This window comes from Mustela erminea, chromosome 10, assembly GCF_009829155.1.
Source record: "Mustela erminea isolate mMusErm1 chromosome 10, mMusErm1.Pri, whole genome shotgun sequence".
Lineage (NCBI taxonomy): Eukaryota > Metazoa > Chordata > Mammalia > Carnivora > Mustelidae > Mustela > Mustela erminea.
The window spans coordinates 101,857,459-101,877,355 of NC_045623.1; the positions used below are offsets into that span (position 1 = coordinate 101,857,459).

Here is a 19,897-nt window from a genome sequence, read left to right on the forward strand (position 1 = left end):
AAGGTCAAGATACCCAGTAAAAGCCACCTTTGGCTCCAAGAGTGCTTGTTTTCCCAGCTTCACAGTTGCAGTTCCAGTGCTGATCACCTCGTCAGCCTCTCGGCAGTGTAACTCCAGGGGCCCTCCTATCCCAGCTAACCTCTTCTGCAGCTCTTCTCTTGTTGCTGGCAAGTCCCAGAGATTGCACTCCTGGGCCCTCTCCGCTCAGCCCGCAGATGGCGTCTCGTTTTCGCAGCGCCCGACCTTCCTTTCCACTCGCCTGCTCTTGCTGATGCCAGGTCTGGCACAGAGGCCAAGGATGAGAATGGTTCCAACATTGCTTCTCATGGTCATTGCCCCGGTCTGTGATCCCTGGCATTCGTTCTTAAATAATATCAAATGCCAAGCTAAGCCAGCTAGAAGGCTAGAACCAAAGGTAGCTTCAGATTGGCCTTGTGGCTTGATCTACTAGGACTTTTTTTTTTTTTTTTAAGTAGGTTCCATGCCGAACATGGGGCTCGAACTCACAACCCCAAGTCAAGAGTTGCATCCTTTACGGACTGAGCCAGCCAGGCTCCCCAGGATTTTCCATTCCTGCTAAAACCTCTTTCCCCAGTTTTTGTCTCCACCTACACACATAAATGGCCTCCTTGCGAGTGGTGTGTGGTCCAGTCCTTTCTGCCTGACCTCTTCTGGGTCTCAGTGTGCCTCACCCAGTCCTTTCCTGTCCCCCGACTCCACCCCGTCCCTCCCTCTTGATCTGCTTCTTGACCCACCCACAGAAAGCGTAAACACAGATGAATCATTAACATACGTAACTTTCATCCTAGAGAAATGTGGTGTGTTCACAATCATAACTAAAGTGACTGTAAGTTATGTCATCAGTCAACGAATTAGAGGATTGTATTATGTTGGCGCTCTTGTTTGTAGCCTGGTGGTTTATTTCTTCAACTGCTGGCCTGTGTTAGGAGCGCCTATCCTTTGAAGTCTTTTTTAAAATCCCTAAGGTTTTGGGAAGGAAAACAAATCATTGTTGAGCCTGCCAACCCAAATCCTGATTTAAAAAGCCTGATAGAGAAATATTTCCTAATGAGAATATCAATGTGTTCGTTCAGTCAATAGATGTTTTGGATATCTTCCAACTTCCAGGTCCTGCTGGGTGCTGGAAACATTAGTGAATAAGCCAGGCATGGCCTGTGTCCTCTAGAAGGTTACAATAAGCCGCCGGGCTATCAGGCCATCTCAGTTTTCCTGATACTAAAGAATGTGACGCACCGTTGAATGAACTTACCATGTACTGAGCTTACCCCTTGAAACCCCCAAATTTTTAATTTTTCTTTTTTTAAATTTTTTATTTATTTATTTTTAAATTTTTTATAAACATATAATGTATTATTAGCCCCAGGGGTACAGATCTGTGAATCACCAGGTTTACACACTTCACAGCAGTTTCCATAGCACATACCCTCCCCAGTGTCCATAACCCTACCACCCTCTCCCTAACCCCTTACCCCCGGCCACCCTCAGTTTGTTTTGTGACATTAAGAGTCTCTTATGGTTTGTCTTCCTCCCGATCTCATCTTGTTTCATTCATTCTTTTCCTACCCCCCAAACCCCCCACTTTGCATCTCCCCTTCCTCATATCAGGGAGATCATATGATAGTTGTCTTTCTCCGATTGACTTATTTCGCTAAGCATAATACTCTCTAGTTCCATCCACGTCGTCGCAAATGGCAAGATTTCATTTCTTTTGATGGCTGCAGAGTATTCCATTGTGTATATATACCACATCTTCTTTATCCATTCATCTGTTGATGGACATCTAGGCCCTTTCCATAGTTTGGCTATTGTGGACATTGTTGCTCTAAACATTTGGGTGCACGTGCCCCTTCGGATCACTCCGTTTGTATCTTTGGGGTAAATACCCAGTAGTGCAATTGCTGGGTTGTACGGTAGCTCTATTTTCAACTTTTTGAAGAACCTCCATGCTGTTTTTTAGAGTGGTTGCACCAGCTTGCATTCCCACCAACAGTGTAGGAGAGTTCCCCTTTCTCTGCATCCTCGCCAGCATCTGTCCTTCCCTGACGTGTTAATTTTAGCCCTTCTGACTGGTGTGAGGGGTTATCTCATTGTAGTTTTGATTTGTATTTCCCTGATGCTGAGTGATGTGGAGCACTTTTTCATGTGTCTGTTGGCCATCTGGATGTCTTCTTTGTAGAAATGTCTGTTCATGTCCTCTGCCCATTTCTTGATTAGACTGTTTGTTCTTTGGGTGTTGAGTTTGCTAAGCTCTTTATAATAGATTTTGGACACTAGCCTTTTATCTGATATGTCGTTTGCAAATATCTTCTCCCATTCTGTCAGTTGTCTTTTGGTTTTGTTGACTGTTTCCTTTGCTGTGCAGAAGCTTGATCTTGATGAAGTCCCAATAGTTCATTTTTGCCCTTGCTTCCCTTGCCTTTGGCATTGTTCCTAGGAAGAAGTTGCTGTGGCTGAGGTTAAAGAGGTTGCTGCCTGTGTTCTCCTCAAGGATTTTGATGGATTCCTGTCTCACGTTGAGGACCTTCATCCATTTTGAGTCTATTTTCATGTGTGGTGTAAGGAAAGGTCCAGTTTCATTTTCTGTATGTGGCTGTCCAATTTTCCCAACACCATTTGTTGAAGGAGCTGTCTTTTTTCCATTGAACATTCTTTCCTGCTTTGTCGAAGATTTCTTGACCATAGAGTCGAGGGTCTATTTCTGGGCTCTCTATTCTTTTTTTTTTTTTTAAAGATTTTATTTATTCATTAGACACAGAGAGATCACAAGTAGGCAGAGAGGTAGGCAGAGAGAGAGAGAGAGGAGGAAGCAGGCTCCCTGCGGAGCAGAGAACCCGATGCGGGACTCGATCCCAGGACCCTGAGATCATGACCTGAGCCGAAGGCAGCGGCTTAACCCACTGAGCCACCCAGGCGCCCTTTTTTTTTTTTTTTAAGATTTTATTTATTTATTTGACAGAGAGAAATCACAAGTAGATGGAGAGGCAGGCAGAGAGAGAGAGAGAGGGAAGCAGGCTCCCTGCTGAGCAGAGAGCCCAAAGCGGGACTCGATCCCAGGACCCTGAGATCATGACCTGAGCCGAAGGCAGCGGCTTAACTCACTGAGCCACCCAGGCACCCTCTCTATTCTGTTCCATTGATCTGTGTGTCTGTTTTTATGCCAGTACCATACTGTCTTGATGATGACAGCTTTGTAATAGAGCTTGAAGTCTCGAACTGTGATGCTACCAACTTTGGGTTTCTTTTTCAATATTCCTTTGGCTATTCGAGGTCTTTTCTGGTTCCATATAAATTTTAGGATTATTTGTTCCATTTCTTTGAAAAAAATGGATGGTATTGATAGGGATTGCATTAAATGTGTAGATTGCCTTAGGTAGCATAGACATTTGCATAATAATTGTTCTTCCAATCCATGAGCATGGAACATTTTTCCATTTCTTTGTGTCTGCCTGAATTTCTTTCATGAGTACTTTATGGTTTTCTGAGCGTAGATTCTTTGCCTCTTTGGTTAGGTTTATTGCTAGGTATCTTATGGTTTTGGGTGCATAATTTTTCTTGTTTTCAAGTGTGGATACAGACCTTCACAAGTTGAATCGCACATTTGCGCACTTTGATATGGGACATTTCCTCATGCCTCTCTTTTCCTCATGCCCCTCGATCATCAGAGGGGGCTCTAGGGTATCGTTGTCAGGGCACAGGGATGCTTGCTGACTCTGGAAGTGAATTCGGGGATCTTTGATTTGGCCCCTGATGCTCCGGAGATTGGTGCTCTCCTCACGGGCATGTTTCCTCCCTGCCAGCCATCTCCTGGCTCCTGGGGGTCTGTTCTCAGCAGCCCCTCTGTCCCCTCTCACTGCTGTCTGCTGTGACGGGGGAAAATAGGCTGCCGGGAGGAATCCAGAAAGTCAGAATTATTAAATCAATAACCTAAGACAAAACATATTATTAAGTTATAAACTCTTCCTCCGGTAGCTGAGTTAACATGCACTTTTCTCACGGTTCAGAGATTTCCTTCCGGCAACTTCAGCTCGCCAGAAGTCTCTCTTTATTAAGTTGTTTATATCTGTGTCACAGTGAGTAGAACGTGCTGATTTACTGGTGTTTTAAGGATGTCAGAACAAACTTGTTATTTCTGTTCATCAAGGCCCAAGGGGATTCTGTTGGTATAATCCCTGACTGTTTGGGTTTATCTAGACGTCCCTGAAACCACTACTGAGTATTAATATTTCTTTCAATAGCAGAGCTGGTCTGACTGTTCTCTGATTCTTTGTCATTATTTATAGGCCCCCTCAGTGATTTGCAAAGATAGTTTTCGAAGAGAACCCTTCCCTTGTTCCTCATTTCTGCAGACCCCGGCTCTCGCTGCCCCTGTTGGTGTTCCCAGCCCCTTGGGCCTGTGCCGTACTGTTAAAGCTGTGCTCAGGGACGGCTGGGGGACCATGGGGGCTGGGGCTGATTTCCAGCAGTCTGTCTTCCCACCACTGCTGTGTCCTCAGCAGTTGGCCTTTGTGGAGGATCCAGCAGCTCCTTGATCCATAGTGCAATTCTGGTTCCTTCCTCTGGTTCCCTGCCGTGTTTACCCTTCAATACACCGTTCCTCTCTAGAACTTTCTCTACCATGCCACCCCTTTCTTTCCTGCAGATTCTGACAGAGCTGGAGCACAGTGGCATTGGAAGAATCAAAGAGCAGAGTGCCCGAATGCTGGGGCACCTGGTCTCCAATGCCCCCCGGCTCATCCGCCCCTACATGGAGCCCATTCTGAAGGTAAGTCATAGCAGCTAGAGAAGCTGGCACTTTCTCTGCGAGTCATCTTATGTCCGCTCCTTTGAGACAATGGGAGTTTTTTCGTAGATAGTTTCTTCCGTCCAAGACTCAGGGTCAAGGGCCCCATCAAACATTCTTAGTGAAAGAACAGTGAAAATCTCACCAGTTGGAGGAAAGGGCTCTCCGTGTAAGAGGTAAGATACAGTGACTGGAGCACATCATCAAATGTGCTTGGAAAGGAGAAGTAGGTAGAGAGTGGCATACAATAGGTACTTCAAAGTGAAAAAAAGTTAGCTTTAAAATTCGAATAAATTAGAGGCTTTAGAAATCTTTCGGAACTTATGTGAATCTTGTTGTTAAGATGATCAGGTACTGTGTGAGAAGGCACAGGAAACGTGTTTTTCTCAAGGCATTTCTCAGCTTTCTCATACATCTAACTAGGCTCAGTATGGAGAAGAGTTTTAGAATTCACATTCTGGAGAAATCCTGGATTCATAAAGCCTAGAAGTAATTTATCTAGGATTGAAATGGTCTCTCAGGTGAATTTTACTCACGTGAAAGAAAGGTTTCTAGTAGATTCTGTCCTGCATTCGTTTTTATCATCCCTTCTTTGCATAGGCTTTAATTTTGAAACTGAAAGATCCGGACCCTGATCCAAACCCAGGTGTGATCAACAATGTCTTGGCTACAATAGGAGAATTGGCTCAGGTAAGGGGACAGCTGCTTTCTCCGTAGGTTGGAAAGAATACTGTTTAGCCTCTGAGGAAATCAAAATATTTTGTAATGCCATAATCTCTAATCTTACCTGCCACCCTCTTTTTCATTTTATAGGTTAGTGGCCTAGAAATGAGGAAATGGGTGGACGAACTCTTTATTACCATCATGGACATGCTGCAGGACTCCTCTCTGTTGGCCAAAAGGCAGGTGCGTACTGCTTCTTCCGGACTGGGTAGAACAAGCCCCTGAGGCCAGGGCCCTTGCCTTTCTTCGTCACTTAGTGCCCCCAGCCAGTGCCTGAGCCAAAGCTTGGCACACAGTAAGTACTCGGAAGTATCTGTTGAGGAAAATGAAGAAAGATCTGGAGCCAGAATTAGCTGCCATCCTGACCTGGATTCGCTTTCAGTAATCCTCAGGGCTGGCCAGTGGCCTTTCCTCTGGGTAAAAGAAAATCCAGGTCATCTGTCAGAGCCCCAGCCCCAAGAGGGAAAGCGAAAGCCTGGGCCTGTGGCTGTGGAGGCAAGTAGAGCTTCAGCACACCTTCCCCAGCTCCGGCTTCATTTAGTTTGGTCACCGAGGTCAGTAGATGACTAGACCAAAATTAAGAACAATCTTAATTTCCTTTTAAATTGATTTCTCCCATTAATCACTCAGGACGTGGAAGGGCTGTGTATTTCCGTTGAGAACGGTGGGGCTCTTCTTTTATATCTTTATCTAGTGATGGTTGTGTTGGTTTGTGGCCTTGTTTTTATGCCCAGACTCTCAAGGATTTCTGTTCATGGTTAGTGCCTGTCCTGGAAACGTCTTTTCTTGCAAAAGCCTCTAATGCTTCATTGCATCTTTTTTTTTTTTTTTAAGAATTTATTTATTTATTTGTCAGAGAAAGCATACAAGCAGAGGGAGCAGCAGGCAGAGGGAGAAGCAGGCTCCCCACTGAGCAGGGAGCCCGATGCAGGACTCGGTCCCAGGACTCTGGGACCATGACCTGAATGGAAGGCAGACACTTAACTGACTGAGCCACCCAGGCATTCTACTTCATTGTGTCATTAACAGAGAGTACAAACCATGCTTTCTCTTCTCTCTCACTGGCTCAACAAACCATTGTTCTGTTGCTTGTCCAGGTGGCTCTGTGGACCCTGGGACAGTTGGTGGCCAGCACTGGCTATGTGGTGGAGCCCTACAGGAAATACCCCACTTTGCTTGAGGTCCTGCTGAATTTTCTGAAGACTGAGCAGAACCAGGGGACACGGAGAGAGGTAGGGACCATGGCAAACTTGGTTCTTTAAAGACTTTGCTGGGAGAATGGAGAGATTGTGGCATTAACGTGCTCGGTCGGAGTGTTGATGAGATGTCCTGCCCTCCGTTTTGTTCTTCTAGCTGGTCATTCAGATGTCAGCTGGATGTCGTGGGACATGAGAGGAGGAGGAGTCACGAAACCAACACCGGACATTGTGATGAATGTTTTCTTTTTCCCCTCCCCTTTCTCACCTAGGCTATCCGTGTGTTAGGGCTTTTAGGGGCCCTGGATCCCTACAAGCACAAAGTAAACATTGGCATGATTGACCAGTCCCGCGATGCTTCTGCCGTCAGCCTGTCTGAATCCAAGTCAAGTCAGGATTCCTGTAAGTGGAGGGGAACTGTGAAAGACTCGCCAAGTTCCTGCCTCACAAAGTCCTCGCTGGCTGTGCTTAGAAAGAGCCTTGGGCTGGATAACAGATTAGAGCATATTGGCCTACTTCATGACTTTTGAATGGAAAGTCAAGTTTTCTCTTGAATCACAATAGGGATGCTGCTTCCCAGTGTGTCCAGAGTCCTTCCGTCTGTCCACATTCTTTGTCAAGGGTCGACAGGCCAAGTCTATACCCACTTTTTGGTGCTGATGAGAGAGATGTGAATTATCACCCCATCCCCTCTGTTCATCTCTCATTCTTTGTTAGTCTTCTTTGATGTTTTCTATTCTCATGGCACCCAGGGAGGAAGAGGGCAGAATTTATTCTCCTTATTTTAATTGCTAGGGAAACCTGAGGCCAGGCTTAGGGGCACAGAGAAAGTGGTAGCAATCCGAATCCAGGGCTCTTTTTTTTCATCAGCTGGTCTGGCCTTGGAGCCCCTTTGCCTTTTGACAAGTACCCTGAGCGATTGGGGAGGGTATGGGGCTACAGCAGATTTTTCTAGACTTAACCTGTTGTTCATCAGGCAGGCTTATTTCCGGAAGAGTCAAAGTTCAACAGTGGCTCTTCCAACCTTTCCAGCAAAATGTTGTTTTCCCAAAGTATTTTGTTTCTACAAGACCAGTGCTCTAACCCCTGAGCCTTTTAAAAATAATTTGTTTCTGAGCTCCATGGGTGGAATCCTGTTGCTTCCAGTTCTTCTGTAGAGCAGAGAAGCATAGCTCTGACGTTACCCTCCAGACCCGGGGCTGTCAGGAACAGAGTCTCAGCCCAGTGCCTGCACATTTCGTCCTTTCTCCCCGGCGCCAGTCCAGTCTCGGCTGGTCTAGTGCTTGGCCTCGTCAGTGAACCGTCCACCCACCCCTCACCCAGTCTTTGCAATCCTTGCTGTTCAGGTCAGCTAGCATTCGCCGCTCCCTCATCCGAAGTCCCTGGGGGCACCAAGCAGCTGCTGAACAGATGTTAGCCTCATTTGATTCCCTTTACTTTCATTTGGGAGAGTCATTATTTTTATTAATGGTTTCAACTACAAAGCTGTCAACTGTAATGATAAGCGAAGTTGAACCGAGCAATTTAAAGAAAACCCATCATGTACTGTTCCAGGTTTTTGTGGTCGGGGTAATAGAACAGCCAAAGGCTCTCGCGTTTTTCGCCGTGAGAGCCTGTTCGTGGGTTCGTCATCTGTCCTGTGTCCCCGAGAATGCTGAACAACGGTCTAGCTGCTTGTTGTTAGCCAGGTTCTGCTCCTAGTTGGTCGTGGCACGTATAGCTCGTGATCGTTGCCATGGTTTTGTCTTAGCTGACTATAGCACCAGCGAGATGCTGGTCAACATGGGCAACCTGCCGTTGGATGAGTTCTACCCCGCTGTGTCCATGGTGGCGCTGATGCGGATCTTCCGAGACCAGTCCCTGTCACACCATCACACTATGGTCGTCCAGGCCATCACCTTCATCTTCAAGTCCCTGGGCCTCAAGTGTGTACAGTTCCTGCCGCAGGTCATGCCCACATTCCTCAATGTCATTCGGGTCTGCGACGGGGCCATCCGGGAGGTGAGTAGGTCAAACCCCGCCCCTGCTCCTGAGCCCCACACGGATGCCCCCTGTTGACTGTTGGGCTGAGTACCTCCCCGCCCCCTAACTCCTAACCTTTGAGGGTACAGGTTCAGTTTCCTGGGTTATCGCCTTAGATGGGCTAAACAATGAGTTGGGGGGGTGCATTTGGGCGGGTGGGGGGTGTACCTAGATTTCAGGGCACTTGTCCAGTAGAACATCACACTGGGTGAACTTGTTGCTTCCTCATGATTGGATTGAAGTCTTATCGGGTCCCTCGTTTTAGCGAGACTGTTATGGAGGTGACATTGCATACCTCTTACCAGATCTCATAACGTCAGCTTCTCCCATTAGTGCTGATCCTGAGTTTGAGCATGTGGTGAAATCGGTCTCTGTCAGAGCTCTCCATTGTAAGTTGCCTTTTTCTTGAGTCATTAAGTAATCCGGGGCTGATAGGCTGATAGGCTCCAAGCCTGTGACTGTCCTGTTCCCAGTCTTTGATCCAATGACCAAGCAGCTGCGGATGATCCTTGCCTGAATCTGTTGTCACACTGGTTGCAAAGTAAGGACTTTCTAGCCTGTTTTTCCCTTTTGCTCTCTTTTCTTTCTCTAAACTACACGACTTGCAGAGCAGCACTGTGATTATTTACCTGTCCCACTAGTGGCAGTGAACTTGATCAACAAAGCTCAAGGGGGCTTTTTTTTAAAGACTTGATTCCTTGTTTGAGACTGAGAGAAAGCATGTGTATGGATGTGCAGGGGGAGGGGCAGAGAAACAGGGAGAGAGAATATCTCAAGCAGACCCCTGCAGTGCGGGGAGCCCTGACACGGGGCTTGGTCTTAGGACTCTGCCGTCAGGAACTGAGCTGAAATCAAGAGTTGGACGTTCAACCGGCTGAGCCCCCCAGGTGCCCCTTGAATTAACTTTTAAGATCAGATTTTCCTCTGTGATTATATATTCAATTTGATGTACGTTTAGAGGAAATAGTATCTTTTTAGAAAGTATATTTTTTAACTTTGTGCCTGGAGTACGGAAGTACAGTTTTAAGTACGCAACCTCATCGAGTTTTTACTAATTCTAATAATTTAACTAAATTTTCCTAGCTTTTCACTGTAGATAATCATATAGTCTACAAGAAGAGAAAGGCAGTTCTTGTTTTTTGTTTTAATCTTTAAACCAGTTATTACTTTTCCTCATTTTCATTTCTACGACTCTCACTACAATGTGGATTAGACTCTGTGAACCTGGAAATCTTTAATCTTGTTTCTCATTTCAGTGGGATTGCTGTTAAGATTTCCACACTAAGTATAATGTTTGCTCTAGGTTTTTGACAGGTAGCTTTTTAAGGGCTATAAATGTTCCCTTATGGTCTTAGTGTGCTAGAATTTTTATCATGTATTACATTTATCGTGAACAAGTATTGGATTTATCAAATGCCTTTGATTTGTTTCGTGTGGCGATCATACAGTTTTTTCTCTTTCAGTGTGTTAATATGTTGAATTACATTGATACATGTCCTAATGTTGAAATATTTTTTGAATTTTTTTTTAAGATTTTATTTATTTATTTGACAGACAAAGATCACAAGTAGACAGAGAGGCAGGCAGAGAGAGAGAGGAGGAAGCAGGCTCCCGGCTGAGCAGAGAGCCCAGGACTCTGGGATCATGACCTGAGCTGAAGGCAGAGGCTTTAACCCATTGAGCCACGCAGGCGCCCCTTGAATTATTGTTTTAAAACCATCTTGGTTATGATGTATTTTTTGATACATTGACTTAATATTTAATACTTAATATCAGTTTTTTACATCTACATTCTTGAGTGGAATTGGCCTGTTATCATTATTTATTTATTTATTTATTTATTTTTTAAGTACAGGTTCAAAGATCTGTTTTGTTTTTCTGTTTCTTCTTAAAACAGTTTTGGTCACATTTTTAAAAGAAATTATTCATTTTTTTTTAAAGATTTTATTTATTTATTTGAGAGAGTGAGCGAGCACGAGCAGGGGCAGAGGGAGAGGGAGAAGCAGGCTCCGCTCCAAGCAGGGAGCCTGACGTGGGGCTCGATCCCATGATCCTGGGATCACGGATCATGACCTGAGCCAACGTCAGACACTCAACCAACTGAGCCACCTGGGCATCCCTAAGAAATGATTCATTTTATTTACTTTGTGCCTATAGATTTGCCTTTAAATGTTCTGAAACCGTATGTGGTTTTTTTTGTGACTAGCTTCTTTCACTTAACACTTTGGGGGTTCATCATGGATCAGTAGTTCATCCTTTCTTCATAGCTGAATAATAATTTAGTGCCGTTATTGCTCAGAGATAATTGTTTTTTATGTTTCCCATGATTTCTTTTTTCACCACTGAGTTATTCAGAAGTGGATATTTTAATCTGCAGATTTACAGAGTTTTAAATTTCTTTTTTCGATATCTGTTTCTAACTTAATTGCATGGGGTTTACAATTACTTGATGTTTGCTGAAACTGCCTTAATTGAATGCTTGATCCGTTTGATGTTTCCTCTGTGCTGGGGAATAGTGGGGTGTTTGTTGATGTTATGTGCAAAGTTCCATGTATGTCATTAGATTTGAACTTATTACTTACCGTGTTCAAATTTTTTATATTCTTATTAATTTTTTGTTTGCTTAATCTGTTACTGAGAGGAATGAGTTAATCTCCCTTTACAGTGGTGGGCATATTAATTTCTCATAGTTTAGTCAGTTCTGTTTTATAAATTTGGGGAGATATATTATTAGATATATTCAAACTTGAAATCATGGTATCTTCCTGGTAAGTCACGTCTTTTATCATTTTGCAAGGACTCTTTTTATCTTTAATAATACCTTAAAATTTATTTCGCCTAATTTTAGTATAAATACACCAAATTTTTTTTGGAGAGTGTACGTCTTTTATTATCCTTTTACTTTTAATTATCTTGAAACTTTTTGCTTTCAGTGGGTCTTTCATGATAATATGTATAATTATATATATATATATATATATATATATAATATAATATATAATAATATAGCTAGATTATCCCTTTAGTCTCTTTTGAAAATCTTTGCTAATCAGTGCATTCAGTCCATTTTTATTTATTTTGATTGTTGATCTATTTGGGTATATTTTCACCATCCAACTTAGTGCTTGATTTTTTTTTTTTTAATTTTTTATTTTTTATAAACATATATTTTTATCCCCAGGGGTACAGGTCTGTGAATTAGTGCTTGATTTTTGACCTGCTTTATCTGTTTATATATTTTCTTTCTTTTCTGGGCTTGGTTGAGCTTTCATTTTTTTGTCTTGCCCTCGTGTTGCTGTCTTTAATTTTAATAAATGTTTCGTAATGGGATATTTCAGTCATAAACAAAAATAGACAACTAGAGTTCTTGGTGGCTCAATTGGTTGAGGGTTTCGGCTCAGGTCATAATCTCATGGGTCATGGGATCAAGTCTTGTGTTGGTCTCTGTGTTCATTGCGGAGTCTGCTTGTAGATTCTCTCCCTCTGGCCCTCCCACCTCTGGTGCGTGTGTTCACTCCCTCTCTAAAATAAACAAATCTTTTTAAAAAAGTAGACAACTTATATTAAATTCCCATACTCATCTGTAATTATTAGCATTTTATCAATTTGGTTTCATCTTACTACACCCCCTCTCACACTCTTTCCACACACACCTTACAGCAAATCCCAGATATTGTACTATTTTACCAACAAATACTTTTTCCCATATAACCAAAATTACAACACCTACAAAAGTAAAAAGAATTCCTTAGTATCTTTTAATACTGAGCCTTCTTCAAATGTCCTTGTTTGTCTTAAAAATATTTTTTCATATTTGGTTTATTTAAATCAGAATCCAGATAAGTTATGCACATCACATTTGGTTGATATATCCAATTCTCTTTCTATCTCTTCTCCTTTAACTCCCACTTTTTTTTCATGCCATTTATTTGTGGAAGAAAGCAAGTCATTTGTCCTGTAGGATTTCCCATTTTGGATTTGGCTGATTGTATCTTCAAGATTCCTTAAGTTCTTGTAAATTGATTAGATTTAGAGTCATTAAATTCAGATTCCTTCTTTTGGCAAGAGATACTTCACAGGAGGTACTGAATACTTCCTATTTCAGTTAGTAAGCAGATCTTTTCTAAATCATCCATTTCTAGTGACGTAAGGATTAATCAGTGGGCTCAGGTACTATGATCCTGTGTTCCCTCTCAGCCTTTCTCCTATCATTTTAGTGTTCATTGAAGACTGTTTTCTAGAACGATTATTTAATTAGCAACTGCAAAGCTGTGATTTTCTAATTATATTATTACAGATTTATTTGTTAGCGATCATCTATGAAGAACTTTGTGTTGTCAACTATCATTCAGTTAATTTGAAGTATAGTTCCTACAGGGAGGGCAGAATAAATGCAAGACTCTTATGTATCAGTTTTTTCAGAGTAAGGAATTAGGTCCCTTGCAACTTCTCAGAGGTGACTCAGGTACCACCCCCACAACCCCAGCTATTTTTGAAGTATCATTATCAACTTGTGGAGCTATATGTAGTATTTCTATTCAGTGAAGGAACTGTTCTTTCTCAGGATCTAATTATCCCAATCAGCCTGGCCATTGTGTTCTTTTTACATTGGCCAGTGGTCTTTGTCCTTGATTTTTTTTCTTTTTTTTTTGCTTTCTGTGGTTGGTGGGGGTGGGAGTTATTCTGGGTTTTTCAAGTGCTTTTCACTCAAGGCTGGGCATGGCCACTTCCAAGGAGGTATGGTTTCTTTAAGTGAGAGATGGTACTTGGAGACAGCAGTCCGTGTGCTGGGACGTTTGTTGCTATTAGCATATCATTGTTTCTCAGCTGTCTCTGTGAACAGAACAGAAATAAGTAATTTTTTTTTAAGATTTTTACTTATTTATTTGACAGACATCATTCGTAGGCAGAGAGGAAGGCAGAGAGAGAGTGGGGGAAGCAGGCTCCTTGCCGAGCAGAGAGCCTGATGTGGGGCTGATCCCGGGACCCTGGGATCGTGACCTGAGCTGAAGGCAGAGGCTTTAACCTACTGAGCCACCCAGGTGCCCCAAGAAATAAGTAATTTTTAGAGAAAGGAAACATAAGTCATGAAGTAACACAGATTTTCCAATGTAAATTTAAGATTTAAGAGTTTTTATTTTGATTTTATACTTGTTTCTCACACTGAAAAACTCCTTACTTGGTTCTGACTTTTCTATAATTACTTGCTTTATCTTGCAGAATACATTCCCAAATGTATCTTGTATACATATAAATGGTAAATGACTAGTATTAGTAATAACAGTAAGGTTACTGAATGCAGTTCAGGGTTTTTTATGATTTAAAAAAAAATTTTTTTTAATTGTTCTTAGGCTGTGTTGTTTTGGAGATACACACCAAAATACTGTGTTTAAAGTCGCTTGAAATTCATTTTTGAGTGATTGTGCAACCAACTTGAGTTACAGTTAAATTAGTTTCTGTTCATTTTCAGTGTTTAGAAATTTTTTTTTCTTTTCTTTTTAGTGTTTAGAAATTTCTTTGTGGCTATTCTAATTATGTAAGACATTAAAACAGTTCCAGAGCTGAAACTATAAAATGTGTTCAGTGAAGTCTAGCTTCTTTCCCCATCCATATTTTTTTTTTTAAAGATTTATTTATTTGACAGAGAGAGATGACAAGCAGGCAGAGAGGCAGGCAGAGAGAGAGAAGGAAGCAGGCTCCCTGCTGAGCAGACAGCCCGATGCGGGACTCGATCCCAGGACCCTGAGATCACGACCCGAGCCGAAGGCAGCGGCTCAACCCATTGAGCCACCCAGGCGCCCCTTTCCCCATCCATATTATCCTGTTTCTTCCTGTAGCGTTTCTTATTCCTGCTGTAACAAATCCGCACCACGGTCATGGCTCCGGACAGCACAAATTCATTCTCTTACAGCTCTATAGGTCGTCAGTCTGCCAGAGGTCATACCGAACCAAAATCTGGGTGCTGTTGAGGCACGTTCCTTTCTGGAGGCTCTAGGGGAGAGCCTCCCCTTGCTGAGAGTCCGTCTCCCTTGCTTCTTTTCTGGCTTCTAGCAGCGGCCCACACTCCTTGGCCTTCTTTCTATGCCTGCAGAGTCAGCAACATTGCATCTCTCTGACCCTTCTTTGGCTGCAGATCCTGCTCTCTGCCCACTGCCGGCAAAGGTTCTCTGCTTTTAAGAGGTCATCTCCACACATCAAAGTCCTGAACCTTAATCACATCTTCAGAAGTCCCCTTTGTCATGCAGGGTCATTTATTCGTGGGATCTAGGGACTAGGGCACAGACATCTCTGGCTTGCCATTATTTTGCCTACCACACTTCCCCCTAAGGCAACCATTTGGTCATTTTTCAATTTGTCTTTTCACTGTTTGTTTTTGAAAACGTGAGGAAATCCATATTCCCCCACCTGCCTCCCTCAGAAGAGATCTTACTGTAAACACTGTTGTGGGCCCTGCTTTTTTTTACCATCACAGCAGCGGGTCCTGGAGTTCCTGCCACTCCCTGGGGGGTGATGGCACCCCACTGTGTGCCCAGCTGTTCAACCTGTCCTTGTGGATGAACATTTGCCTTTTTTTCATCCTTTTGTTACTTAAAATAATCCTGTAACAAAAAGCCTTGTATGTACATCATTTTTACTTTTTTTTTTTGGCATTTAATTGGCCTTGCTTTTTACATTTTTTTGTTTGTTTGTTTGTTTTCTCGGCAATCTCTATGCCCCACATGGGGCTTGAACTCACAACCACAAGATCAAGTCATACAGTCCTCCCGTCCTCCGACTGAGCCAGCCAGGCACCCCCTGATTTTTTACACTTAGATCTTTGAGCTCTTTGGAATATGTCCCCCTGTACAGGATGAGGGATGGATTCGTTTTATCTTTTTCACCTTTAGATTTTGCCTCACATACCTAACTTTAATACCTAATTTTAAAAATTAATCCATATCTCCCTCCTTCTGAATAATATACAAAACTTAGAGTGATTGCTTACACTATCGCTTTCCCTCTTATGTAGGATCACTTTTTTCTTTTTCCTGCTGCCAAACTGAATGTCAGCACTGTTATATGCAGATACACTTGCTGTCTCAATTCTCCTTGCTCTGTCTTCCACCTCAGGGCTTTCTTCTAGGGTCCTTATCCTTCAGGATGAGGGCACATTTCTCTTGTGAACATCCGTCAAAGTAAGCTCTGTGTTTCTGTATATCTGAAAAATATTTTATTTCACCCTCTTTTTAAATCTTTATTTAGCTGAGGATACCATTGTGGGTTCTCCTACAACGATAGATACAATCCCATGTTTTCTCATTTCTTCTGTTGTTGAGAAATCACAATTCCTTTTCACTTCACCCTACTTTTCTCAATGACTAATTCAGATCTTCTCATTGTGTTCGTTGCCCGGAAGCTCCCCTATTGTGCATCTGGATAAGGATTTCTTTCTCACATCCTGTTTGAAATTTGTGGACTTCCTGAATATGAGGACTCCACCCCTCTGTTTTTTCCTTCTAAAATTTGGTTCACATGTAGAGCTCACACTTTCCTTAATGTCTGTTAGTTTCTTGTCCATATTTTTCATCTTTATTTCTTAGAGTTCTATTCTGGATATTTCTTCACATCCCTTTTCTGTTCACAAATTCCTTAGCTGTGCGTTTCAGTTTTTAGTTTTGTTTTTGTGAGAGAGAGAGAGAGAATGAACGCAGGAGAGAGAGCATGAGCAGGGGGAGAATCCGGCTCTCTGGTGAGCAGGGAGCCCAATGCGGGACTCAGTCCCAGGACCCTGGGATCTGACCTGAGCAGAAGGCAAATGCTTAACCGACTGAGCCACCCAGGCACCCCCAGCTGTGTCTTTTTGACCTGTTCTTGAGTTTTTACTTTCAACTACATTTTTTTATTTTTTATTTTTACTTCAACCACATTTTAAAAATCTTTTTTAAGATTATTTATTTGAGAGAGAGAGAGAGATCACATACACGGGAGAGGGGAGGGAGAAGCAGACTCTGCATTGAGCAGGGAGCCCTATGTGGGGCGCAATTCAGGACCCTGGGATTATGACCTGAGCCAAAGGCAGATGCTTAACCGACTGAGTCCCCCAGGCGCACCCCAGCTACATTTTTTTTAGGTTCTTTCAAATATGCTGAGTATTTTTTTGGTGTTACCCTGTTCTTTACTCATTTTTTAAATTCTCATATTTATTTCTTTAAGCACTTTAAAACAATTTTATATTTTTTATCCAGTAATTCCAATATATGGAAAATCTGTGATGGGTCTCATCCTGCTGTTTATTGTTCCTGCTGAGTCACACTGCCAGGGGCTTATCTTTACCTGTCTTATAATTTTGGATATTGTACCTATGCAGCCCGGCGCTCCCTGGAGCAGTACCAGAAAACCTGCTCTCAAATTGCGTCTGTCTAGAGAGGATTTGCTTTTCCTTCTGCCATGTGAACTTCAAGTTAATTTTCTGGCTTAGAGTTTCTCAGCACACACAGGTAGTCACCATAACCCCTAAACTCGTAGGATATTGACCTGAGAGTACAAGCTCTTGGGAGAGACTTTTTTCCTACCTCGACTCCACATCAAGACTGACAGATGTCTTTGTGTCCTTCTGCCAGTGGACAGATTCATTGAGGGGAGGCACCATTTCTCTTAATAGGTAGCCCTCTGAAGGTCTGGCTCTCTGCCAAAGGTTTCAGTTCTGATGACACAGTAACAGTATTTATTATTGCTAATGTGGTATCTTTAGGCTTTTCACAGCAGGGGTACCTAACCCACCATATTTTCAAGACTAAAGCTATGTTATTTTAATATGCTAGTGTTCCAGGAAAGAAAGAGAAGAAAACTTGTGGAGGAATCTAAGGGAGAAAAAATGGGGTGGGGGGGGCTGCTGGGCTCCTTACTGTGAGGGAAGCACTTGCTGTCGGCATCCGTCCCTTGGCAGGTGAAGGTGGCTGAACACTGCCGGGCCCCCCATTACACGTATGTGAAACGACAGCCGGGCTCGGGAGCTCTGTCCTTCTGGTCTTGTGGTTTTCCTGACCTCCCTGCCAACCCCAATGCCCTGCTTTTCCTCCAGCTTCAATTTTCTACCTTCTTTCAGGCTCACGTAACAAAAATCTAGCTTAAAAACCGTTATACTTGGAGTCTCACATCCCTTGATCTCTGGATCCTATTAAGAGATCATTTCACAGAAATGGTCAGCAGCGATTTGATGTGGGGTCTCCCAAGCAGTGGGTAGGGAAGGCTGTCCTGAGTTGAGTCAGACCTGTGCCACGTGGTGGGCAGGTTCTAAGCACCTTAGAATCCATTGGCGTCCATGTCAGTAGAGGCATCCACGCTCCCTTGAAGCCCAAGACTGGAAGTCCTGTGAGTCTCACCTCTGCAGGTAGTGAGTCTGTAAGTCCATTACTTGTGTTTGAAACAAGTTTTTATTTAATCCTAATTTGCCCAAGTTTCAGAACACAGATGAGAGTGAAAATATGTATATTCATTGCTAAATTGTCCTTATTAATGGGAGGGTGGAGGCATAGAGAGCTAGAAAAATCTTTCAGGGCAGGGGATTTAGAGTATGATTTGCTGTTGCATATGGACATGAGGCACTATCTGAAGATCATGATAAAATAAAAACTATACCCTAAAGACATCTTTAGCCAGGAAAGTAGCTGGATCACCTTTGCCCAAGCCTTTTTATTCCCAGCTTGTTTTAATGGATGGCGTCCCTTCTTACAGCTGCCCCGTATCAACCTGAACAGACTCTTCCTCACCCCATCCCTCCCCCAGTTTGCTTACTGTCTTGGTGCACGGTTTCTCAGAGAGAAACAGTTACGTAATGAATTACGATCTGATTAATTGAGTTAATTACTATAAATGAACCACCATACCCCTAATAGCTGTATTTATTTTAGAAAGTAAGTGGTAGTGGAATTAGAACTGAAGAGACAAAAGACACATTTATTGTCGCTCTCGACCGTCTATCCCATGACTTATGAGGTTAATAATATACCCAACCTATGACTATAGGCATGAATTGGCGTCATCCATGAACGCACCCAATTTCCTTGGGTTAAACATTCACGGTCCCATTGTCCTGGGCCTAGTCACCTACGTGACTGCCATCCACAAGTGCATGGCTCCCCACAATTTATAATGATTAATAATTTATAATGATTAATAATGATCATTGATTAAGAATTTCATGTCATTTTGAAGTCTTCAGTCAGTCCGCAGATCCTTCAGCGATAGCTGGTGATCGCGGAGCACCCCCGGTATTCACATCTGGTGCTAGTGCTTTCCAGGTGTTTCCCTGTTTAACTTAGGGCCAGCCCTGACGACAGGGACTGTCCTCTGCATCTTCCCCCTGAAGAGGCTGGGCGTGGAGAGGTTAAATGAAGGTCAGAGAGCCAAGAGGTAGCCTCGTGGCTCAGGACAGGCACCGTGGCCCCGAGGCCCTTGTCGTGCACTAGTCAGTGGCTCGCCTGGCTGGGGCGTAAAGCCACTGAGGGTCGTTTTTAGCCCCCACTACGGTCACCACTGAAGGTTTTTTTTAGACTTACTCTCAGTAGATGGCCAGCGTGGGACCCGATTGCACAGGCGTGTTCGTTTGTTGCCGCGGACTTAGGGTGACCTTGGGAGTTCTCTGTTCTTCCTGATGCCGACTCCCTGACCTCTTCTCCATTCCAGTTCCTGTTCCAGCAGCTGGGGATGCTGGTGTCCTTCGTGAAGAGCCACATCCGACCTTACATGGATGAAATAGTCACCCTCATGAGAGTGAGTAGAAATTAGTGCTTTGGCCGGTTCATCAGTGGGTCAAGGAACATCCAGAGGAAGGCCTGGAGAGCGAGGACATTTTGGTCGTGGGTCTTTGTAGAGCTGTTACAACAGCAGTATTAAATGTGGGGCGGGGTTCCCCGGAGGGTGGTGACGCGGCGGGTGGGGGGGACCTGCTGCAGGCCTGGCCCATGAGTGCGAGCTATGAGGTTGGAGGAAGAATCCTGAAGTCATTGTTCTGCCAGAAACAGACCCCAGTTCTTTGCCTCACTCACAACAGAGCAATTTCACTTTACTGCTTTACTGCTCCCACGAAAGCTCTCCTTCTTACAGCCCATACAACCACGGCCTTAAGAGGTTTGGGGACTGGGTTTCAGTAGCGCTGTTACATACGCTGAACTCC

The 19,897-nt window shown here is 43.4% G+C and overlaps 1 protein-coding gene across 2 annotated transcripts in view; it reads left to right on the forward strand.

Moving 5' to 3' along the window:
* MTOR (mechanistic target of rapamycin kinase) overlaps positions 1 to 19,897 on the forward strand; it is a 127,194-nt gene that overhangs the window by 24,222 nt on the left and 83,075 nt on the right. For both annotated transcript variants that reach the window (XM_032360634.1, XM_032360633.1), the window contains exons 14-20: positions 4,661 to 4,783; positions 5,402 to 5,491; positions 5,615 to 5,707; positions 6,622 to 6,756; positions 6,993 to 7,122; positions 8,471 to 8,721; positions 19,408 to 19,494. In XM_032360634.1, the coding sequence (XP_032216525.1) occupies positions 4,661 to 4,783; positions 5,402 to 5,491; positions 5,615 to 5,707; positions 6,622 to 6,756; positions 6,993 to 7,122; positions 8,471 to 8,721; positions 19,408 to 19,494 (909 nt within the window). The remainder of the gene's footprint in view (positions 1 to 4,660; positions 4,784 to 5,401; positions 5,492 to 5,614; positions 5,708 to 6,621; positions 6,757 to 6,992; positions 7,123 to 8,470; positions 8,722 to 19,407; positions 19,495 to 19,897) is intronic.